Raw genomic sequence first — 25,353 nt, forward strand, 5'->3', positions numbered from 1 at the left:
AGAGTGTAAAACCATGAGAAGTGACCCCATTTTGTAAACTACACCCCTCAAGGCATTTATCATTTGCCTGGACATATGACAGGGCTTGGGAGTGAAAGGCGCATGTGAGACCTATTTTGGTGATTTTTGCAGCATTAGCCCACAACGGCAGGGCTCTGAGGTCAAATAGTAAAACAAACCCCCAAGTAGTGACCCCCATTTTGGAAACTGCACCCCTCAAGGCATTTTGACCACACAGGTTTTTTTTTTTCTATTAGAAATGAATGCTCAGTGGATGGTGCAAAGTGGTGAAAATTGCAAATTTCCACAGGTATGTGCCATTTTAGTGCACAATATTTTGTGCCCAGTTCGTGCCACTGAAGACAAATACCTCAAACTGTTAAGCGGGTTCTCCCGGGTATGGCGATGCCATATATGTGGACGTACACTGCTGTTTGGGCACGCTGCAGGGCGCACCATTTGGCTTTTGGAGCGTGGATTTTGCTCACTAGTTGTTTTGTTTGGGGTTTTGCTGGTATTTCAGTTATGATGTGGGGGCAAATGTAATCTGTGCGGAGAACATCAGGGGTATAATAAGAGAGTATAATAATGGGGTAAATAAGTAATTATCTACAGATGTGTGGCCGGTGTCGCACTGATAAATGGCGCCCGATCTTATCCGCTTTTGGACACTTTGCACATTTTGCATCGCCATATTCTGAGAGCCAAAACTTCTTTATTTTTTCTCCACCGGAGCCGTGTGAGGACTTATTTGTTGCGGGACAATCTGTAGATTTCATTGGTACCATTTTGGGGTACATGCGATTTTTTGATCACTTTGTATTTCATTTTTTTGGCAAGCAAGGTGACCAAAAACCTGCAATTCTGATGTTTTTTATTATTTTTTTTTTTCGGCGTTCGCCATGCGCTATGAATGACGATTACGGTGATTCCAGATGTATATAGTTTTTCTTATGCTTTGAAGCGTCTGCACGATAAAATCACTTTTGTTTCAAATAATTTATTTTTGGTGTCGCCATATTCTGAGAGCCATAACTTTTTTATTTTTCCGTCAAAAAAGCGGTGGGAGAGCTTGTTTTTTGCGGGACGGGCTGCGTTTTTTAATGGTATAATTTTGGGGTACATGCAACTTTTAGATCCCTTTTTTTATTCTGTTTTGTGAGGGGTAGCGACTAACAAACAGCGATTCTGGAACTGTTTTTTATTTAATTTTTTTACGGTGTTCACCGTACGGGTAAAATAGCGTGATATTTTTATAGTTTGGGTCGTTACGGACGCGGGGATACCACATATGTGTACTTTTTTTTAATGTTTTTTGGTTTTTCCTATAATAAAAGACTTATTATAGGAAAAAAGGCTGTAAGGCTTTATTCAGACGAACGGGAAAAACGTCCGTGCAACGCGCGTGATTTGCACTCGCGTTGCACGGACCTATATGTGTCTATGGGGCCGTGCAGACATGTCCGTGATTTTTCATCAGCGTGAGTCCTCTGAAAAAAAGTCACGACATGTCCGTTCTTTCGGCGTTTTGCACGCATCACGCACCCATTGAAGTCAATGGGTGCGTGAAAATCACGCAGCCGCGCATCATACACGGATGACACACGGAGCTGTCAAGTGGTTTTTGCGCGCGCAAAACGCCGCGTTTTTGCGTCCGCAAAAACGCCACGTTCGTGTGAATCCATCTTATAGTGTTTTTTGACATGAAACGTATTTTTTTTTACTTTTTTACAACATTTTTATTAACTTGTTTTAACTTTTTTTTGTCCCACTAGGGAACTTGAAGGCATGAGGCCCTGATCGCTATTCTTATACACTGCACTACCTACATAGTGCAGTGTATTAGAGCTGTCAGCTATTCACTGACAGCAAGTCTATTAGGCTTTGCCTCCCGGCGGGGCCTAATAGGCTTCCGTACTAGGAAGCGATTGTTAGGCTATGGTTGCCATAGCTGCATCTAAGGGGTTAATCGGCCGGATCGGAGCCTTGCTCCGGTCCTGGCCGTTAGGGCACGATGTCAGCTGTGACAAACATCGTGGTTGCCGACAGGCTACAAGACACTTCGATGCATCGATCACGTTGATCGATGCATCGAAGGGGTTAATCGGCCGGATCGGAGCCTAGCTCCGGTCCTGGCCATTGCAGAGGGGCGTCGGACAGCTGATTCCCAGCGGTGATAGCGCTGGCTCAAGCTGAGCCAGCGCCATCACATACACTACGTCATGGAGCTGTGATTGGTCAGTCTGCTTTGACTGACCAATCACAGCGATTGCCGGCAGGAGACCGCTGTGAATGGTCCCCTGCCGTGTTACTGTGCCGGTCAACTGTCATAAACAGTTGACGGCACAGTTCTGTCACCTTGTCCTTTGACAGGGTGACAGTTTTTAGCCAGGACGCGCCGGTACGTCCCTGTGCTTTAAAGCACTTCAATGCAGGATTTACCGGTGCGTCCTGGTGCGCTAAGGGGTTAAGGGTACTTATACCAGAGCGCCGCTTTTTCACGGTGGCGCTTTGGCATAAGATAGCGCCCCGAGGAAGCGCTTAAATTCTGTGTACTCAGCTAAGGAGGTAGCTGAGGCCTCTTAGCACAGACCAAGGACCGTTTTGTCTGGTCCCCGGTCACGTGATCGCCGTTATTCACCGAATAACGGCGATCGCTGAAAAAACAGCAGCGGTTAGTTCTCTCTCTTCTCTCACAGAATACATTCTGTGGGAGAAGAGGGAAATGGTCAAAATAGGGGCCAGCACCTCCTATTAGACCCCCGATCAGCCCCCCATCCATCCCCCCTGTACCTGATCATCAAAATGGCGTGACTGACTGTCACGTCACAATGACAGAACACATTATACTACGTAGGTAGTGTAAGGCTGGATTCACACGAGCATGTTCGGTTCGTAAAGGACGGAACGTATTTCGGCCGCAAGTCCCGTACCGAACACACTGCAGAGAGTCGGGCTCCTAGCATCATAGTTATGTACCTACCTCTCCGTGGAACTACTGTCCCGTACTGAAAACATGATTACAGTACAGGACAGTTGTCCCGCAGCGAGGCAGGGACTCCTAGCGTCGTACATAACTATGATGCTAGGAGCCTGGCTCCCTGCAGTGTGTTCGGTCCTGGACTTGCGGCCGAAATACGTTCCGTCCATTACGGACCGAACATGATCGTGTGAATCCAGCCTAATGTGTTCTAGCAGCGATCAGAGCTGCAAATCAAAATGTTCCCTAGAAGGACAAGTAAAAAAAAGTAAAAAAATGATAATAAAAAAGTTTTAAAAAAGTGTAAAAATAAAAGTTATAAGTTACATAAACAAAAAATGCTTTTTTTTTCCCATAATAAGTCTTTTATTATAGGAAAAAAATGAACACATTAAAAAAGTACACATATTTGGTATCACCACGTTTGTAACGACCCAATCTATAAACCTATAATATTATTTTTCCCGCATGATGAACACCGCAAAAAAATAAGTAAAAAAACAATGCTAGAATCACTATTTTTTGGTTACTACTCCTCTCAAAATATACAATAAAAAGTGATCAAAAAGTCGCATGTACGCCAAAATAGTACCACTAAAAACTACAACCCGTCCCGCAAAAAACAAGAACTTACACAGCCTTTTTGACTCAAAAATAAAAAAGTTATGGCTCTCAGAATATGGTGACAAAAAAACAATTATTTTCTAAATAGGTGATTTTATTGCGCAAACGCTGCAAAACATAAAAAAACCTATATACATATGGTATCGCCGTAATCGTACTGACCCGCAGAATAAAGTCAAATGGTCATTTATAGCCCAGGGTGAACGCCGTAAAAAAAAAATAATAAATAAAAAACATTGTCTGAATTGATGGTTTTTGGTCACATTGCTTGCCAAAAAATGGAATAAAATGTGATTTTAAAAAACGCATGTACCCCAAAATGGTACGAATGAAATCTACAGATTGAATGAAATCTACAGATTGTCCCGCAACAAATAAGCCCCAACATAGCTCCGGTGAAGAAAAAATAAAGAAGTTCTAGCTCTCAGAATATGGCGATGTGCAGTGTTCCAAAAGCAGATAAGATTGGGCACCATTTATCAGTGCGACACCGGCCACATACCTGCGGATTATTATTTATTTACCGCATTATTATACCCTCATATTATGCCGCTCCCTCCCTTCTGAGCCCCACAGCGTGCCAAAAACAGCAGTTTACATCCACAGATATTGGATCTCCATACCCGGGAGAACCCGGTTAATATTTTATGAGGTATTTGTCTTCAGTGGCACAAACTGGGCATAACACATAGTGCATTAAACTGTCAAATCGGCGGAAAATTTAAATTTTCACACTGCACCTTCCGCTGCGCATTAACCCCTTCGCGCACCACGACTTAATAGCATGTCTCGGTGTGGAGAGTTATGTATGGAGCGGGCTCACGCGCTGATCCCGTGCCATACGCTGCGGGTGTCACAGCTGACACCGGGGACTAACGGACAGGAACATGGATCGCGCTGTAAAAATTACAATATATTGCAATACATTAGTATTGCAGTGTATTGTACCAGCTATCTACTGATTGCTGGTTCAAGTCCCCTAGGGGGACTAATAAAATGTCTAAAAACAAAAGTAAATTATTATTAGTGGAAAAAAAAATCTTTTCACATTTTTTCTCTAAAGTAATATAAAACAATAAAAAAAATACATAAAATTGGTATCGCTGTGTCTGTAAAAGTCCAAACTATTACAATATACCATTATTTAACTCGCACGGTGAACGCCGTGAAAAATAAAGAATTTAAAACGGCAAAATCGCAATTTTTTTGGTCACCTTGGCTCTACCAAAAAATGTAATAAAAAGTGCTAAAAAAGTTGTATATACTAAAAAATGGTACCAATAAGAACTATAGCTCGTGCCCTCACACCGCTCTATTGACGGAAAAATAAAAAGAAAACTTAAAAATCAGTCCTGAAAAGGGTTAGTTACTTTCTAATGAAAAAACATTTATGACCACATGTGGTTACTCGGGAGAAATTGCTTTACAAATGTTGGGGTGCTATTTCCTCCTTTATCCTTTGTGAAATTGAAAAAATTCAACATTTTAGTGGAAATAATGTTGATATTCATTTTCATGGCCTAATTCTAATAAATTCTGAAAAAGACCTGTGGGGTCTAAATGCTCACTATACCCCTAGATCGATTCCTTAAGTGGTGTAGTTTCCCAAATAGGGTCACTTTTGTGTGGTTTCCACTGTTTTGGTCTCTCAGGGGCTTTGCAAATTCTACATGGCACCCGTAAACCATTTCAGCTAAATTTGAGCTCCAAAAGCCAAATAGCGCTCCTTCCCTGCTAAGCCCTGCTGTGGGTCCAAACAGCAGTTTATTACCACATATGGCGTATTTACGTAATCAGGAGAAATTGTTTTACAAATGTTGGGTTTCTTTTTCTCATTTATTCCTTGTAAAAATAAAAAATGTCTACGTTTTTACACAAAAAAAAGTAGATTTTTACCTTTAGGATATGTTCACACGCAGTGTTTTCAGACGTAATTCGGGCGTTTTATGCCTCGGATTATGCCTGAAAAAAAGGCCCTAATAAGCCTACAAACATCTGCCCATTGCTTGCAATCGGTTTTATGGTGTTCTGTTCCCACTAGGTACGCGTCGCTGTCAAAATACGGCGCATAAAAAGACGCCTGCGAAAAAGAAGTGCATGCAACTTCTTGGGATGTTTTTGGAGCCGTTTTTCATTGACTCCATTGATAAACAGCTCCAAAAACATCTGTAAAATACGCCGCGAAAAACGCGAGTTGCTCCAAAAACCTGAAAACAGCTCCATATTTTGAGATGTTTTTTGGTCACTGCATGAGAACATACCCTTACAGACTTACAGTATTTTGACAGCGACGCGTAAAATGAAGGCTCGTGGGAACAGAACACTGTAAAACCCATTGAAAGCAATGGGCAGATGTTTGTAGGTGTATTAGGGGCGTTTTTTCAGGCGCAATTCGAGCCGTAAAACGCCCGAATTACGTCTGAAAACACCGTGTGAACATACCCTATTTCCAATGAATTCAGCAAAACAACTGTCTAGTCAAAATGCTAAATTTACCCCTAGAAAAATTCCTTGAGGGGTGTAGTTTCCAAAATGGGGTCACTTTGGATGGTTTCCACTGTTTTGGTCCCTCCAGTGCATTACAAACGTTACACTGCACTGAAAACTATTCCAGCAAAATCAGAAATCCAAATCCAAATGGTGCTCCTTCTACTGCTATAATCGGGAGAAATTGTTTTACATATGTTGGGGTGTTTTTTCTCAGAAAAAAAGTAAATTTTCATCTTCACATACTAATTAAAATAAATTTAGCAAAAAAAAACCTGTGGGTTCAAAATGCTAACTATACCCCTAGATAAATTCCTTGATGGGTGTAGTTTCCAAAATGGGGTCACTTTTGGGGGGTCTTTACTGTTTTGCCACCACAAGACCACTTCAAACCTGACATGGTGCCTAAAATATATTATAAAAAAAGGAGGCCCCAAAATCCACTAGGTGCTCCTTTGCTTCTGAGGCCTGTGTTTCAGTCCATTAGCACACTAAAGCCACATGTGGGATATTTCTAAAAACTAGAGAAACTGGGCAATAAATGTTGAGTTGCATTTCTTGGGGGAAAAACATTCTGGGGTACAAAAAAAAATGAAATTTGTAAATTTCACCTCTGCTTTGCTTTAATTCCTGTGAAACGCCGTGTTCGGTCCGTGATATATGGTCCGCATGTACCGGACCGAACACAGTGCAGGGAGCCTGGGTCCTAGCATAATACTTATTATCTATGATGCTAGATGTCACTGCCTTCCGTGGAACTACTGTCCTGTACTGTAATCATGTTTTCAGTGCGGGACAGTAGTTTCGTGGATAGGCAGTGACACCTAGCGTCATAGATAATAAGTATTATGCTAGGACCCAGGCTCCCTGCACTGTGTTCGGTCCGGGACATGCGGCCGACATGCGGACCGTATATCGCGGACCAAACACGGTCGTGTGCATGGGGCCTAAAGGGTTAAAACACTTTCTGGATGCTGTTTTGAATACTTTGAGGGATGCCGTTTTCAAAATGGGGTTATTTATGGGGACTTTCTAATATATAAGGCCCTCAAAGCCACTTCAGAACTGAACTGGTCCCTGAAATTTATTTTTACATTTTCTTGAAAATATGAGAAATTGCTGCTAAAGTTCTAAGCCTTGTAATGTACTAGAAAATAAAGGGACGTATTGGGAAATATAAACTAGTAACTATTTTGTGTGGTATTACTATCTGTTTTACAAGTAGATACATTTAAATTTAGAAAAATGCTCTTTTTTGCAAATTTTCTCCAAATCTTGGTGTTTTTTACAATTAAATATTGAATATTGACCAAATTTTTTCACTAACATAAAGTACAATATGTCACGAGAAAACAATCTCAGAATCGCTTGGATAGGTAAAAGCATTCCGAAGTTATTACCACATAAAGTGACACATGTCAGATTTGAAAAATCGGCTTCGTCCTGAAGGCCAAAACAGGCTCAGTCCTGAAGGGGTTAAAATAGGTGAGGAAACCTGCTGTTAGTGCCTAGACGAACAAGGTGTTTGGTTTGTTTTGTTTGAATGCTGCAACAAAAGTTTGGACTTAAAGCTTGGAAGGAATCGACATTCTTATTGCCAACCGCAACCCCTCATACGCGCAGATCCTGACAGTATGTACACACACACACTTTCCCAATCACCAGGGGAGGTTGGTGGTCAGAAGTGCAGAGGGCTTGTGTCTGCAATGTTCTGGGGCATGTTTCTGACAATGTTACAGGGCATTTGGCTGCACTGTAAGGCTGGATTCACACCAAGCATGTTCGGTCCGTAAATGACGGAACGTATTTCAGCCGCAAGTCCCGGAACGAACACACTGCAGGGAGCCGGGCTCCTAGCATCATAGTTTTGTACGACGCTAGGAGTCCTGCCTCTCCGTGGAACTACTGTCCCGTACTGAAAACATGATTACAGTACAGGACAGTTGTCCGCAGCGAGGCAGGGACTCCTAGCGTCGTACATAACTATGATGCTAGGAGCCCGGCTTCCTGCAGTGTGCTCGGTCCGGGACTTGCGGCCGAAATACGTCAATGTAAAACGCCTGAATTACGTCTGAAAATAGGTCACGTGAACATACCCTTATAGGACATATGGCTGGCAGGTGTTATTTGGCACAAGGTTGTCACAATCATAGAGGCACTGGTGCTGGTAAGAGGCCAATGGCGGATCATCATAATGGCATTTTGGGCAGCCCAAAGTACATTGCAATTTTGGTGCGGATTTGTTGCAAATCGCGGCAAAAACCGTGACAGAACTGCATTTTGTATGTCCTGCAAAAGGACCTGCAGATATATGGTTACATGACCTTATGTCTGCAGTTCTTGTTACTGTTTAGAGACCTGCAGGTCACATGACCGCAGGTCCAACAACAGCAGCAAGACTCCAGAGAGAAGATTGGGGGGCTGGATTATTTTAAGGGGTCTGTATTTAGGGGGTCTGGTCTGGGGTTTGTATTAGTGTAAAATGTCTGGCGTATGTATTTAGGGGGTCTGTATTAGTTTAAGGGGTCTGGGGTTTGTATTTAGGGGTCAGTATTAGTTTACGAGGTCTGTATTTAGGGGGTCTGGGGGTCTGTATTAGTTTAAGGGGTCTGTATTTAGGGGGTCTGTATTAGTTTAAGGGGTCTGGAGTCTGTAATTAGGGGGTCTGCTCTAGGGTCTGTATTTAGGAGGTCTGTATTAGTTTAAGGGGTCTGTATTAGTTTAAGGAGTCTGGGATCTGCATTAGTTTATGGGGGTCTGTATTTAAGGGGCCTGGTCTGGGGTCTGTATGTATTAGTCTGGTCTAATGTCTGTATTTAGGGGTCTGTATTAGTTTAGGGAGCCAGGTCTGGGGTCATTATTAGTTTAAAGGGTCAGGTCTTGGGTCTGTATTTATTTAGGGTGCTTTTTCTGGGCTCTGGATTTGATTTAGGGTGCTTTTTCTGAGGTCTGTATTTGTTTAGGGGAGTCTGGTTTGGGGACTGCAATAGTTTAGAAGGTCTGGGGCCTGTATGTATTATAGGATCTGGTCTGGGGGTCCAAATTTTTAGTCTGAGTTGAAGAGGTTGTGTGGCCACGTGGATAGGTCATCAGTATGAAAAGCCGATCTGTGCCCATACAAACTCTTTAATGTATGGGCCTGGGCCATGGTGTCTGAATTTTTGTGTTTCTATAGAGGCTGGAAATGGCTGCAGAAGCGAGGAGCAAAGATGTCTCATCAGGAGAACTCGCCATAATGGTCTGTGTCAGATGGAGAAGAAAAGAGAACGATTCCCATCAGAGAAGACATCACTTGTGAGTCACTGGATCTATAGAGGATCTGTCCCCTCTCCTGACATGTCTGTTGTAGGAAATCCTTGTATATCACATAGTCTTTGTGTACCCAGGACTAATAGACAAATGTGTGTTACCATTCCCGTTGTCAAGAGGATGTGTCCCTACACAGTGTGAATGTGCCAACGATGGTTGGAGACTGTCAGTATGTAGGGACACAGCCCTTTGACAAGGGGTATCGTAACACCCATTTGTCAATGCTCGCACAGAAAGGTGCTGTTCACTATAGACACGGCAGAGTGGCGGTGGGTAAGGGGGGCCCAGGTTTGGGGAACAGCCCAGAGCCTATGGTCTACTTAATCCGCCACTGTAAGAGGCACTGTGGTTAACACCTCTAGCTTTGTGCTTTTCTGTACAGGTAACTAGTAAAATCTACATTCAGACTGGATGCCAAGTTCCTTTATAACATTTTTATTTATTTCTTAAGGTTGTTTCTTCAATTGCCACCTGTAAGCATTATACACATTCATCCCAACTGAATTTAACATTAAGATCTTTCATTTTCTCCTGGTAAATTATATCCATATATTCATTTTGTTTCTGTGTAAAATGGTTTTTCCAGTCACCAATGATCCCTAAAAAGAAATATGGTAAATAGGTCAGACATCTCAAACAGTAAGGGTATGTTCACACGGCTTAGCAAAATACGTCTGAAAATACGGAGCTGTTTTCAGGCGAAAACAGCTCCTGATTTTCAGAAGTTTTTTTAGCAACTCGCGTTTTTCGCAGTGTATTTTACGGACGTTATTGGAGCTGTTTTTCAATGGAGTCAATGAAAAACGGCTCCAAAAACATCCCAAGAAGTGACATGCACTTCTTTTTCGCGGGCGTACACATCGTCTTTTGACAGCGACCCATTGAAAGAAATGGGCAGATGTTTGTAGGCGTAATGGAGCTGTTTTTTCAGGCGTAATTCGAGGCGTAAAACGCCCGAATTACGTCTGAAAACAGTGCATGTGAACATACCTTAATAGCTCTCTATTATTACTGACTCATTATAGATCTATTCCAAAGTCCCATATAAATCATAGAAATATCAGTTTTATAATACACTAGACCGCAGAAGCACAGCTCACAGGCCCACACCAACATAATAATCACAAGTCTAAACAACATATCAGAAGATTTGAAAAGTGGAATACCCCTCTAACTCAGAGTTTTACAGTAGATTAATATTTCTTTGCAGGTTCTAGAAGCCATCGATTACTGCTAATGGCATTGTAATACTTATTTGCTCCTTACCTTTCCTCATAAAATTATTGTTTTTTGTATCCATAATATAGTCTGGAACCAGGCTGTTGTTGGACATGTTGTTGTTTTTCATGGTGTTGAATCTGGAATTCTCCACAACTGAGTCAATAGCTTGTTCTTCTAGCTCTTTTTCAAGGAATGTACAAATCTTTTTTATAGTTCCTCTGAGGTCCTGGAAAAAAAAATAAGACTTAAACAGCTTTAATATGGGCAGATATTTAGCAGATAAACAATCGCCGATTGACGGTACAGCACATGGATCGGCGCTCGTTTTTATTTAAAACGGAACAATGATTGGAATGTATGGGGACGAAGGATCGTTAATACAATCGTTTTTTCCCATACATTTTGTATCTTGTCAGCAACATATCTCCCTGGTAACACGGGGAGATTGAATCAAATTTCCTGTTTTGTGTCTAAAAGTCTAAATCAAGCACAGCCACAGAGTTCATACATGCCACTTATGCCTAGGTCTACATGCACGTATCTTCAGAAAATCACCAAAACTGAAAAGAAAAATATGTTTTTAAGTGCCAATTTTGAAAGCAAATACTTTATAAAAGAAAACAGGGATTACACAATTGAAAGTGAGTGTACCACTACATCCTATATATTTCCAAAAAGCAGACAACCTAAAGAATGTAAAAGCCCCAATGCTTCCTAATTTATTAGCTATGTGTGCAGAACAGTTTCTATACACTGAATGGCTATTTTATTAGACACACCCATCTAGTAGCGTGTTGGACCTCCTTTGGCCTTCAGAACTGCAGCAATTTGTCATGGCATAGACTCCACTAGGTGTTGAAATTGTTCTGCAGGATTAATGTCCCATGCGGACAAGATAGCTTCTCACAGTTGCCACTAAAGTGTCCTTCTGCCATAGAGTAAACAGCTGCCATGAAGGGATAAACTGGGCTGGCCACAATGCTTAGGTAAGCCCTATTGTCCAAACATCTATCCACAGGTATCAGAAGAACCAGGATGTGCCAACAAAACATTCGCCACACCATTACTCCACCACCAGCCTGAACTGATGACACCTGACAGGAAGGGTTCATCGATTCATGCTGTTTGTGCCAAATTCAGACTATCCCATAAGCATGGTGCAACAGAAATCTGGATTGATCTGACCAGGCGATGTTTTTTTCACTGCTCAGTGATCCAATTTTTGCACTCTTTTGTCCACTGGAGTCTTGCCTTTCTGTTTCCTGGTCATCCATTGTTATAGCCCATCAGTACAAAGAACCGTTGAGTTGTGCATTTGGACATATCAATTGGAGCACCTGTCTTTACTACCACAGGTATCCCTGCTCGAACTAAAGACTTTACTTGGTACACTGTTTGGCCAGCTGCTATCCCACTACGGCGGTATGTCCCAGTAGGTCCACAGAACGTGACAGTACGTTCAGGCCATGGACCTCGCTGGTCAACCCAAGACCGTGACGACATCACAAGCCATGCAGGCGGATATACTAGTCTGCCAATTACGACAGGACCAACTCCTCCAGGCGGTGAACATTATTGCATGTCGGCTGGATACGCAAGCTGCAGTTCCTCTGACACCTGTTCCTATTGGCTCTGCTGCTCCTCCTACTACACCTCCTGGCAGTACTGACCCCCCGACTACACCTTCTGGCAATGCTGACCCCCGATTTTCTCTGCCACTACCTCATCACTATGATGGAGACGCGAGGACCTGCAGGGGATTTCAGAACCAGTGCCAGATCCACTTCAGACTACATGCCAGAGCTTTTTCTACTGATGGTGCAAGGATCGCTTTCATCGTGTCTCTCCCTCTCCTTACTGGCAAGGTCCTAGCATGGGCGAGTCCCATCTGGGAACGTCAGGGACCAGAGACCTCCAGGTTTTCCTACAGATTTTTTGCATGGTGTTTGAGGAACCTGGATGAGTCTACTCAGCAGCTGAATCTCTGCTGACCCTTCGCCAGGGGGACACCTCCGTTGGCGAGTACGCCTTTCAGTTCTGCACCCTGGCGGCAGAGCTGTCCTGGAACAATGAGGCCTTGGGGGCTACATTCTGGCAGGGACTGTCTCCTAAGATTAAAGACGAGCTCGCCGCTCTTGATCTGCCACCTACCCTGGATGACCTCATACTTTTAGCTACCCGGATTGACATGAGGATCTGGGAGCGATCCCAAGAGGCTCACCGGGGGACAAGATTCCCACCAAAGGAGTCTATGCAAGTGGACCTGTTTAAACTGTCTATACAGGAGAGACACCGCAGACACACTTCAGGACTTTGTATTGCGGCCTCGGAGGCCATATTGTGCGTTGGTGTCTGCAGAGGCAAGCGAGACACCCGTGCCTAGGATTTGTTGGAGAGACAACCCTAGGTGGAACAGTGCTAGGGAGAAAGTTCTCCTCGAGACTGTCATTCCCGTGACCATAGTGTCTGGTGAAAAGACGCACCGGGTCTCTGCATATCTGGACTCAGTGTCCACAGTAAACTTCATCTAGAAAGACCTAGTGGACCTTCTTCAGTTGCCCACAGTCCCCCTGGGGACATCTTTGGCTGTTGTCTCGGTGAATGGACTGCCTCTGCCCAACCAAAACGTAGCGGAGACCAAACCGCTGAAACTCCAAGTTGGAGCCCTTCATTCGGAGCTAATCTCATTTCTCGTTCTGCCCAAAGCCGTCAACATTGTGCTGCTGGGTCTGCCTTGGCTTCGGCTACATGCCCCAGTTCTTTACTGGAATTCTCCAATGGGGTCTCAAGTGTCGCAATCGCTGTCTGTCGCAGATCCATCCGGTCCAGTCTCCTTTCCCTCAGTCATTGTCAGGATTGCCTCCTCAGTACTCTCAATTTGTGGATGTCTTCAGCAAGAAGTAGGCTGAGACGCTCCCGCCACACCAGGCTTATGACTGCCCCATTGAACTGGTTCCAGATATGTCCCCTCCCTGTGGCCGGGTATACCCTCTTTCCTTTCCAGAGACTCAGTCCATGTCAATCTACATCAAGGAGAATCTGGAGAGGGATTTCATATAGAAGTCGTCCTCCCCGGTTGGGGCCAGGTTCTTCTTTGTCAAGAAAAAAGACAGATCTCTTCGGCCTTGCATTGACTACCGTGGTCTCAATCAAGTCACGGTGAAAAACAAATTTCCGTTACCTCTAATCTCCGAACTATTTGACCGCATAACAGGAGCCAAGCTCTTTTCTAACCTGGACTTGCATGGGGCTTACAGCTTGATTCGAATCCGTCAAGGTGATGAGTGGAAGACGGCGTTTAACACTCGAGATGGGGACTACGAATACCTAATAATGCCCTTCGGTCTGTATAACGCTCCCGCGGTCTTCCAGGAATTCGTCAATGACATCTTCCGAGACCTCCTCTATGTCTGTGTTGTGGTCTATCTCGATGACATTTTAATTTTTTCTCCAGATCTGACGGCTCATCGGAGACATATCCGTCAAGTTCTGCTGCGACTAAGGGCAAATCGCCTGTATGCCGGAGAAGCTGGAGAAGTGCGTGTTTGAAAAAATTCTCTCTCCTTCCTGGGCTATATCATATCGGATCAAGGCCTCAAGATGGACCCTGAGAAGGTAAAGGCCATCCTGGAATAGCCATGTCCTCAAAGCTTGAGATCCATACAGCTCTTTTTGGGATTCGCCAACTTCTACTGGCAGTTTATCCCACACTTCACTGACGGCTCCCATCTCTACCCTCACCAAGTAAGGTATGAATGCCAAGGTTTGGACTCCAGAGGTAGACACTGCATTTAATAGCCTTAAGAGTGCCTTCATGTTTGCCTCAATCCTCCATCATCCCGATGTATCCCTACAGTTTTCGTTGGAGGTGGACGCCTCCTCTGTTGGTGCAAGCGCACTTCTGTTCCAGAGAGGCTCCAAAGGGAAGGCAGTGGTATGTGGCTATTATTCTAGACTTATTTCTTCCACAGAGCGCAATTACTCTATTGCCGATTGGGAGTTATTGGCCATCAAATTGGCTCTGGAGGAGTGGAGACATCTACTAGAGGGTGCAGCTCACTCCATCCTGATACATACTGACCACAAGAACCTCACCTATCTCCAGTCGGCCCAAAGGCTCAACCCCCGTCAAGCCAGTTGTTCGCTGTTCTTTGCTCAGTTCCAGTTTGTGCTCCACTACCGCCCTGCCGACAAAAATGTGAGGGCCGATGCCTTGTCCTGGTCGTTCGAGACAGAGGACACTGTGGTCTCCGCAAAATATCATTGATCCATCCTACATCATCCCTCTTAATCCCCTGCAAGTTATAGACATCCCTACGGGGGAGGACTTTTGTACGCCTGGCAGACAGGAGGAGAATCCTTTGCTGGGGACACAGCTCCAAACTGGCGGGGCACGCAGGTGTCCATAAAACCTGATCTGAGATCTGATTGCCCATCAGTTCTGGTGGCCCACGCCACCCAAAGACATCGTGGACTTTGTCATGTCCTACACGGTGTGCACGGCTAATAAGGTTGCTCATTCCAAGCCTGCTGGTCTGCTCCAGTCATTGCCTGTGTCCAATATCCCCTGGTAGCATATAGCAATGGACTTTGTCACGGACCTGCCCCCATCTGCTGGATACAGTACGGTCTGGGGCATCAGAGGAAGTCGGAAGGGCGAAACCCAGGGCTGGGCGAGAGTGTTTGGCGTGCCGCCTAGAAATGTTAAAGATTTTTACTTACCTTGATGCTTTTATTTCTTGTTACTTCTAGACATAAGATCCTTTTCCTACCAGGAGTTCTTTGAATGTGGAGAGAGACCATAGGGAGCTCGGTGGAACTACAAGGATAAGAATTACCATCCACACCCTCATTGGATTGTGGATTGTCCACTGCATTTTTCTGGGAGAGAGTGTCCATACTGAATGATATTGGACTGTTTACCAGTGCCATCTGAGCGGTAAACTTAACTGTACTTTAAAGATTATTAACGTTTGTGATCCTCATTTTGATGAAAGTATTTTAGCACCGGCTATTTGTGTCTTAAATGGGACTCAATTCATGAGATCTATTTGTACAAATCTTTTAAGAGTTACTCCCATTTTGTCCATTCTTTTTTTTTCCCTCTAAAGTGAATATATGTACAATCAAAAACCATATGTACCCTTCTTATGTAATGTATATTATGCTTTTATGTCTGATCTCTGTGGCTCCGCACCTCACTCTCTGGCTTCTTATGGTTTGATAGCGGTACTAAGGCACGGCCTTCTGAGTGCCAAATACAGCATGAGTGCCACGTTCAGGGCTACTGCGCATGTAATTGAGATTTGCGCAAGCATAGCCCTTCTTGCAAGATAGCAGCGATGGCCGTATCCATTGGAAACAAGCAATATACAAATGAAGGACCATAGGGTGAACACTAAAAGATATCTAAATAATGCTGCATTTTTAAAAAGAGAAGGGTAAATACAAATTTTGTTCTAGTGACTTCAGGAACTATATTAAAGGGGTTTTCCCATCGGAGACATTTATGACATATCCACAGGATATAATCCAAAAAATAAAGTATTTGAAGCAGCACAAATCCCGATATCAGGGGCGGTGTCACGCTGTAAAATCAGACAAACCCGGTCTGACGTAATGTAATCCTCAGATAAAGCATGGTTGAACAACAGCACACGTCTCCAAAATTTCAATCAATATATTCTTTTATTGGTCAAACATCCAGTAAAAAATGGCAAAGTTTCGACCCGTGACAAGTGGAGGGTCTTTCTTAAGCTTGAGAAGGAGGAGGACTTGTCACGGGTCGAAACGGTGCCATTTTTTACTGGATGTTTGACCAATTAAAGAAAATATTGATCGAAATTTGGGAGACGTGTTCTGCTGTTCAACATGCTTTTTCTGAGGATATCCAAAGGATATGTCATAAATGTCATACAGATTCGTGTCCCACCTATGGGACCAGCACCTATCCCTAGAACGTGGCCCCCTAAATCTCGTTCTATTGCTATGTGTTGTAGCTAAAAAGTGTGATTTCCGAGCATGATTTAAGGAAACAGTGTAGCTCGCTGAGCTACTCTGTTTCCGTAACTCCCATAGTAGTGAATGGCAGTTACGGAAACAGCATAGCATGCAAGTTATGTTGTTTCCGTAACTATCATTCAGTTCTATATAACTTACGGAAACAGCGTAGCTCAGCAAGCTACACGGTTTCTGTAATTCATGGTCTGAAATCAAACTTTTCAGCTACAACAAATAGCAGTAAAACAGGGTTTAGTGGGCCCCTGTAATGTTAGCGTTTACCTCAAGGCTGCTGGAGTCTACCAGGAGAGAGAGTGCACGTAAACCGCAACCTCAAATCCGCAACCACTCTGATCGACAGCGTCTAAGGCTATTCTGAGGTGTTCGCCAGAGCCAACCGCAAAGTGGGATGGACTTTGCTGCTCAGAACTCAGGTTGTCTCAGCAGAGTGCAGTCAGGGTTGAGAGGTGCAATGCAGGCAAACTTGAGCTGGAAACCAGACAGCCAGAGAGTATTTGAAAGCTCAAAACAGAAGGCAAGCGGATTTCAGGAAAAGCAAAATGTCAAAACCGGCCAGGAGCGGATAATCAAAATCGGTAAGCAGCGAGTAAACGGGAGACAAGCCGAGGTCAGTGTACACGAGGTCTAGAATCAGAAGTACGTGTAATGGCTGAAGCTTGATCAGAAACCAAAGGAGGAAATTCACAAGCAAAGGACAGGTGGAAAAAGGCATAAATACAACCCCACAGCTGATTGGCAGACAGACAAAGAAAAGAGATAGGCTCAAGGCAAAGGAAGAACCACCCAGAAGCTAGAGAAGTCATCATAGTGACCTTAAGGGAGCAGGTGTTTTCCCAACAGTACCCCCCTGCTTTGAGGGACCTCTGGGCCCTTAAGTCTTGGCCTAGGCTTTAAAGGAAACTTCGAATTAAAAATGTTTACCAAACGACTGGCGTGTACTGAATGGGCAGAAAACCCAAGTACGATCTTCTGGCCCATACCCCTTCAAGGAGCACTAAGTACTGTAGAATACCCCTGACCCTTCTAGAATCCACAATCCTCTGAACCTCAAACTCCATATCTTCCTCTACTAGAACTGGAGGAGGAGGTTTCTTTAGTGGATTGGATGGTGGAAAAAAACATTTCAGGTGAGATTTGTAAAATACATTATGAATCCTGAAGGATGAAGGAAGAGCAAGATGAAATGACACAGGGTTAATAATGTCAACAATTTCATAAGAACCAATAAACCTAGGGACAAACTTACGAGAGGGTACCTTTAGTTGCATATTTTTCGAAGAAAGCCACACCTTTTGACCCACACAAAATACAGGACCCACAGTACGTTTTTTGTTAGCATTTTTTTCCTGAATAACTTGGGAGTCCTTCAGGTTCAATTGAACCTCAGCCCACACTGTGCACAGTTTATTTGATTCAACTTCAACCTCAGGGTTATCACTAGTAGAGGCATAAAATGAACCAAAATGAGGATGAAAACCATATTTACAGAAAACCCGGCGAGGCATCAACAGCAACATCGTGGCGATTATTTATAGCAAACTCCGCTAAAGGAAGACATGAGACCCATTCAACCTGGTTATATAACACCTAAGATATTGTTCCAAGGTTTGATTAAATGCTCGGTTTGACAATTAGTCTCAGGGTAGAATGCAGAAAAGAACGACAACTGTACCCCAAGCTTCTTACAGAAGGCTCTCCAGAAGTTAGCTACAAATTATACACCTCTATGGCTATGTTCACACGGGGTATTTTGCCGAGTTTTTTGACGCGGAAACCGCGTCGCAAAACTCGTCAGAAACGGCCCGAGAACGCCTCCCATTGATTCCAATGGGAGGCGTCGGCGTCTTTTTCCCGCGAGCAGTAAAACTGCCTCGCGGGAAAAAGAAGCGACATGCCCTATCTTCGGGCGCTTCCGCCTCTGACCTCCCATTGACTTCAATGGGAGGCAGGAGGAAGTGTATTTCTCGCTGTTTTATGCCCGCGGCGCTCAATGGCCGCGGGCGAAAAACGGCGCGATAATTGCCGCGAAAATCGGCGTGCAGGGAGAGGAATATCTGCCTCAAAGTTCCAAACTGAATTTTGAGGCAGATATTCCTCCCCCAAAATACTCCGTGTGAACATAGCCTATCAGAGACAATATTTTCTAGAATACCATGCAGGCGAACCACTTGATCAACAAATAGTTTAGACAAAGTTTCGGAATCAGGGAGTTGAGGTAACGGAATAAAATGACAATCTTGTAATAAAAGCAGACACATGTTAGCCAGAGTATTAAAGGCTCAGTTTGCCCAATCCCACATACCAAATATTAAATCTTCCTCTGGCTACGTGGTCCATACGACCCCCGAGATTGCGGACTGCTTTCACCAATTTTATTCTGACCTCTATAACCTTAGGCCCTCTACTGCCTCTTCCTTCCCGGGCAGGCCTCTCTCCCGTCACACTTTTCACGCCTTTGTCTAGTGAGATGGCTGAGGAGATGGAAGCTGATTTTACCTCGCCGGAGATCCTTGCAGTTATCAAGGACCTCCCGGGGGAAAGAGTCCTGGACTGGATGGGTACACTGCCAAATTTTATAAAACATAGATTGACTGTTTGGCGCCACTTCTGCTCCAAACCTTTAATTCTATCTCCCCTGAAGTCTTGTTCTCCACTGGCTCCACCTTAGCCCATGTTACGGTCATCCCTAAATCGGGCAAAGATCCTCAGCTCTGCTCCAGTTATCGCCCCATCTCCTTGCTCAACGTCGACCTAAAAATGTATGCCAAATTGCTAGCGAACAGATTGAATAAACATCTCCCATCCAGATCAGGTGGGATTAGTGCCTGGTCGGGAGGCGCGCGATAATACCCTTAAAGAGGCTCTGTCACCAGATTTTGCAACCCCTATCTGCTATTGCAGCAGATAGGCGCTGCAATGTAGATTACAGTAACGTTTTTATTTTTAAAAAACGAGCATTTTTGGCCAAGTTATGACCATTTTTGTATTTATGCAAAGGAGGCTTGCAAAAGTACAACTGGGCGTGTATTATGTGCGTACATCGGGGCGTTTTTACTTCTTTTACTAGCTGGGCGTTCTGACGAGAAGTATCATCCACTTCTCTTCAGAACGCCCAGCTTCTGGCAGATCACGCTGTGACGTCACTTCCCCAGGTCCTGCATCTTGTCAGACGAGCGAGGACACATCGGCACCAGAGGCTACATCGACTTACCTGCAAACGCCGATGCTGCTGCAGAATCATCTGTAGCCTCTGGTGCCGATGTGTCCTCGCTCGTCTGACACGATGTAGGACCTGGGGAAGTGACGTCACAGCGTGATCTGCCAGAAGCTGTGCGTTCTGAAGAGAAGTGGATGATACTTCTCGTCAGCAGAACGCCCAGCTAGTAAAAGAAGTAAAAACGCCCCGATGTACGCACATAATACACGCCCAGTTGTACTTTTACTTTTCAACATGCCCAGTTGTACTTTTGCAAGCCTCATTTGCATAAATACAAAAATGGTCATATCTTGGCCAAAAATGCTCGTTTTTTAAAAATAAAAACGTTACTGTAATCTACATTGCAGCGCCTATCTGCTGCAATAGCAGATAGGGGTTGCAAAATCTGGTGAGAGAGCCTCTTTAAACCTTGGATATTATCCATCATGCCCAGACTCACCACATCCTCCTCATGATTCTGTCTCTAGATGCCGTAAAGGCGTTTGACAAGATATTCTGGCCCGCCCTTCACCAAACTCTTCAACATATAGGACTCGGACCTTCCTTTATGAGTAAAGTCATGGCCCTTTATCATTCCCCATCTGCCCAATTAAAAATAAACGGCTCCCTCTCTGCGCCGTTTGCTATTCATTGGCTGCCCTTTATCCCCATTGTTGTATGTCCTCGTTATGTAGCATCTCATGGCCTCCATTTGGAACAACACGGATATTAAGGGTATTCTCATAGGCAGGATAGAATATAAGTGCTCTGCATTTGCTGATGACCTATTGGTTTATCTCATGAACCTGCATATATCTCTTCCCTCGTTGATGTCTGAGCTGTCTCATTTTGGAACATGGTCCAATTTTAAGATTAACTTCTCCAAGTCTGAGGCTTTGAATGTATCTCTTCCATCCTCGACACTATCACTCCTCAAAAGTAATTTCCCCTTCTCCTGGCCTGCTAAGGGTATAACATATTTGGGTGCATGTATAAACTCTGATCTCTCACAACTGTTTGCCAATAACTTCACCCCTTTACTAGATAAATTTTGCACAGATCTCGCCTCTTGGCATAAAAGGGAATTCTCCTGGTTTGGCCGTATTAACATTATTAAAATGTCACTCCTCCCCAGGTTGCTGTACCTCCTGCAGACAATCCCTATATCCATCCCATCCTCTTATTAGCTACGTATCAATGTTTTGGATCCCTCATATACCCAATGGGTCGTCCCCGTAAGGGTAGGACAATTCTTACTCGTTCCAGGGACGTTGGGGTTGTTGGTCTACCGGACTGTCGTCTTTATTATCTGGCGTCGACTCATGCTCGTGTCCTTGACTTATTTCATAATCATGACTCTAAACTTTGGGTTAGTTTAGCCCAACAACTCTGTTCTCGTACCCTATAGACTCCCGCCTCCTTTGTTGTTCTCCATACCCTCTTGCAATGCGGTCCTCTGGGGTGGGGGGCTCACTGGTTGACCCACTGGGTCCACTGACCCCTATTACTGACAACCCTGCCTTTCCTGCTGGGGAGGCGCGTCTTTCCTTCCTGGGTAGGTCTCCCGCCAATCCGATGTACTTCACTCAGGTCCTATCCGATTACTCTCTACTCCCATTAGCCACTATCTGCTCAGCTGATGCACCTTCACCACGTCACATATCTCAATACTCCCAGTTAAAACAATTCTATAGTGTTACTAAGCACCAGGTCCACCTTCACCGGCCACTTACTGACTTCTAGCACTTATGTGTTTCCGCCCTGTCCCCTACGCACGCCATTTCCATACTCTATAGAATACTCCTCTCCCAGCGATCCCCTCATCTCCCATCCCTCTGCAAGGCTTGGGAGACAGAATTGAACGCGACATTCTCTGACGCACAATGGAGACGATGTTTTCCCCTTTCCCAGAAAGCCTCGATAGCCATATGAGCTCAGGAAACTAGCTATAAAATGATCTCTAGGTGGTATCGGCTCCCCACTGCCCTGCATAAATGGTGCCCATCTGTACCTTACATGTGCTGGCGCTGTGGGGCGACAGGGGTAAACATGTCTCATATTTGGTGGAGTTGTCCCTCCTTGCGGCGTTTCTGGGTGGTGGTTCTCCAAATGAGATTAGAAGTTACTGGGGTCTCGGTCCCTAGCTTAGACACCTCCTCCAAGCTGCCAAATCAGTTATTCCTCGCAGGTGGCGAACGGCAGTCTCTCCACTGTTGGATGAGTGGTTCCAGGAAGTTGCCTTACTACAGCGAATGGAGCACCTTCTGGCTCATTCTGCAGCTGCTTTTACCAGATACAAGGATACTTGGTCTCCATGGCTTATGTTCCTTTCTTCCTCCACCTACCGTGATGTAGTGACTTGAGACACATGGGACTTCCTCGGGGCGGGGACTACATACAGCTGTGTGGGGTTTTGCTTGCTCCAATCATGTCTCTGCAAGGTACATAGCTGCTTCTTATTTACCCATGACAATCCGGAACCGAAGTCCAGGTTCACCATAAAAACCCCCGTGTCTCTTCTTTGCCCTTGTTTGTTTCCCATTCTATCTTCTCCTTCCCTTCTTATGTCTTTTTTAAGTGGTCATTGGCTTCCTGTGATTGTGCTTACCCACTATTGCCATTGCATTTTAGGACGTATAGGAAGTTGAACTGTTACTGTTTTCCTTCTTAAGCAATGCTCCTTTCTCTTATCCTTCCTGAGACTGTTGTAGTATTTTGTGCTTTCTATAGGATGTGATGTTCACCCTCATGTTTGAGCTGTGCCCTCATTTGTCATGAATATGAAAAACAATATAAAATAAAATGACAGTCTTCCCTTCGGAGGTTAAATCAATAATGAAATCCATGGACAGATGAGACCAAGGTTTCTATGGAGCTGGCATTGGCAGTGTGACATCCATGGCCACGGACCATCGGTATTACTCACCCCCCAACGGCCGCCGCCATGGATCAGTGAGCACTGGCCCGCATCTCCTCCTCAGGAGATGCCAGCGCTCACTTTCGCTTCACTCTGCTATGTCCCGTAGGGTGCGCGCGCACGCTCGTGCTCGGCCAGCGCGCACACCTGAATTGTATAGAAAGGCCAGGAACGAGCGTGCGCACAGCTGAATTGTATATAAAATTAGCCCATAACCTTGGACTATAAGTAGGGCCCCTCCTTTATTGCCTGAGCGTTGTTGTGTTTACCCGTGTTAGTCTTTGCAAATGGTCCCTTAGTGTTCCCAGTTCCCAGTGTTGCCGTACCTGCTACCTGTATCCTGTATCCCGTGCTACGTTATTCCTGTGCCATTGTCAGTTGGAGTTGTGTTGTGTCGTATAGTACGCCTTCCGTGTTACCCACGCCTGGTGTCTGCCTGCTGCCAAGGTCCCATCCGAGCCTACCATCGCTACTGTCTGAAGTTACCACAGGTACCCTTATTTGAACTATAGATTTTGACTTGGTATCCTGTTGGCCAGCTGCTATCCCGCTACGGCGGTACAGCCCAATGGGTCCACGCACCCATTGTGAAAATACGCTCAGGCCATGGACCCCGCTGGTCAACCTAAGACCATGTCGACATATCAAGCCATGCAAGAAGATCTGCGAGACCTTCGTTCATGACAGGACCAACTCCTTCTGGCAGTGAACTCCATTGCACAGCGGCTGGAAGCGCAAGCTGCAGCCTCCTCAGCTCCTGTTCCAGTTACCTCGGCTGACAATCCTGCTACACCTGCTTTCAGCACCAGTGCTGATCCCCGATTATCGCTACCACTACCTCCTCGTTACAACAGAAACGTGAGTACCTGCAGGGGATTTCTCAATCAGAGTCAGATCAACTTCTCTCTACATGCCAGAGCATTCCCGTCTGATGGCGCCAGGATCGCCTTCATTATTTCTCTGCTCACGGGCAAGGACCTAGCATGGACGAACCATATCTGGGAAAGACAAGGACCAGAGACGCATGACTTCAAGGGGTTCCTACGGACATTTCGCACTGTGTCTGAGGAGCCTGGACGAGTCTCGTCGGCAGCTGCCTCCCTGCTGATCCTTTGCCAGGGAGACACTTCCGTGGGTGAGTACGCCATTCAGTTCCGTACCCTGGCAGGTGAGCTGTCCTGGAACAACGAGGCCTTGGTGGCTACATTCTGGCAGGGACTGTCATCCGAGATCAAGTACGAACTGGCCGCTCGTGATCTGCCATGTACCCTGGACGACCTCATTTTCCTTGCCACCTGGGTTAATATGAGGTTCTGGGAACTATCCCAAGAGATTCGTCGGGAGAGAAGACTCCCCAGGCTGGCCTCCACTTTCCAGCAGTCCCTGTTGCCCTTACCAGGTGGTCCACCTGAGGAGCCTATGCAGGTGGACCGGCTTAAGTTATCCGTTCAGAAGAAAGATCGCAGACGCACTTCGGGAATTTGTCTGTATTGCGGCCTCGGAGGCCATATCGTGCGTCTGTGTCCTCAGAAGCCAAAAAACTCCAATGCCTTGGATTGTTGGGGAGACAACCCTATGCCATGCAGCACTGGATAGAGAACTATTTTCTAAGCTGTCCATCCCTGTGACTATAATATCCGACGAGAAGACCCACCGGGTCTTTGCCTAACTGGACTCTGGGTCCGCAGCCAGTTTTATCCACAAAGACCTAGTGTATCTCCTCCAGTTACCCCCAACCTCCCCGGAGAGGCCATTGATCGTCACTTCGGTGAATGGACTACCTCTGCCAAACCCGATTGTAGCCGTAACCAAACCGCTAAGGCTCCAAGTGGGAGCCCTTTATTTTGAGCTCATCTCGTTTCTTGTTCTACCCAAGGCCATCAACCCTGTGCTGCTGGGCATGCCCTGGCTCCGACTACATGCCCCAGTTCTGGACTGGAATTCCGGAGAGATTCTTCAGTGGGATCCCAAGTGCCTCAACTGCTGCCTGGGGCAGATCCATTGGGTCCAACCTCCTTGGCCTCAGTCATTGGCAGGATTGCCTTCTCATTATTCTCTGTTCTCTAATGTCTTCAGAAAGAAGGAGGCGGAGAAGCTGCCTCTACACCGGGCATATGACGGCCCTATTGAGCTGGTTCCTGATGCATCCCTTCCCTGTGGTAGGGTAAATCCTCTCTCCTTGCCAGAGACTCAGTCTATGTCGGCCTATATTAAGGAGAATTTGGAGAGGTGTTTCATGCGAAAATCCTCCTCCCCGGCCGGGGCCGGGTTCTTCTTCGTCAAAAAGAAGGACGGATCTCTGCGACTCTGCATTGACTACCCGGGTCTCAACCACATCACGGTCAAAAATAGATATCTGTTGTCATTGATTTCAGAATTTTTTGACCGCATATGAGGAGCCAAGATTTTTTCTAAACTAGACCTGCGTGGGGCTTACAACCTAATCCTGATTCGCCGGGGTGACGAATGGAAGACGGTATTTAACACCCGAGACGGGCACTATGAATATCTAGTGATGCCCTTCGGCCTGTGTAACGCTCCCGTGGTCTTCCAAGAATTCGTCAATGACATCTTCCAGGGTTCTCCTCTGTGTTTGTG

At 45.2% G+C, this 25,353-nt stretch overlaps 1 protein-coding gene across 4 annotated transcripts in view; it reads right to left on the reverse strand.

The window, feature by feature from the left end:
- Nucleotides 1-9,819: 9,819 nt before the first annotated feature.
- The window catches only part of LOC142662093 (sulfotransferase 2B1-like), an 86,920-nt gene continuing 71,386 nt past the window's right edge, over nt 9,820-25,353 (reverse strand). For all 4 annotated transcript variants that reach the window (XM_075839988.1, XM_075839990.1, XM_075839987.1 and 1 more), the window contains exons 6-7: nt 10,667-10,847; nt 9,820-9,999 (exon numbers count right to left, since the gene is read on the reverse strand). In XM_075839988.1, coding sequence (XP_075696103.1) covers nt 9,881-9,999; nt 10,667-10,847 — 300 coding nt within the window. In that variant the 3' untranslated portion in view covers nt 9,820-9,880. The remainder of the gene's footprint in view (nt 10,000-10,666; nt 10,848-25,353) is intronic.

Source organism: Rhinoderma darwinii, chromosome 10 (assembly GCF_050947455.1).
Source record: "Rhinoderma darwinii isolate aRhiDar2 chromosome 10, aRhiDar2.hap1, whole genome shotgun sequence".
In the NCBI taxonomy this organism is placed as follows: domain Eukaryota; kingdom Metazoa; phylum Chordata; class Amphibia; order Anura; family Rhinodermatidae; genus Rhinoderma; species Rhinoderma darwinii.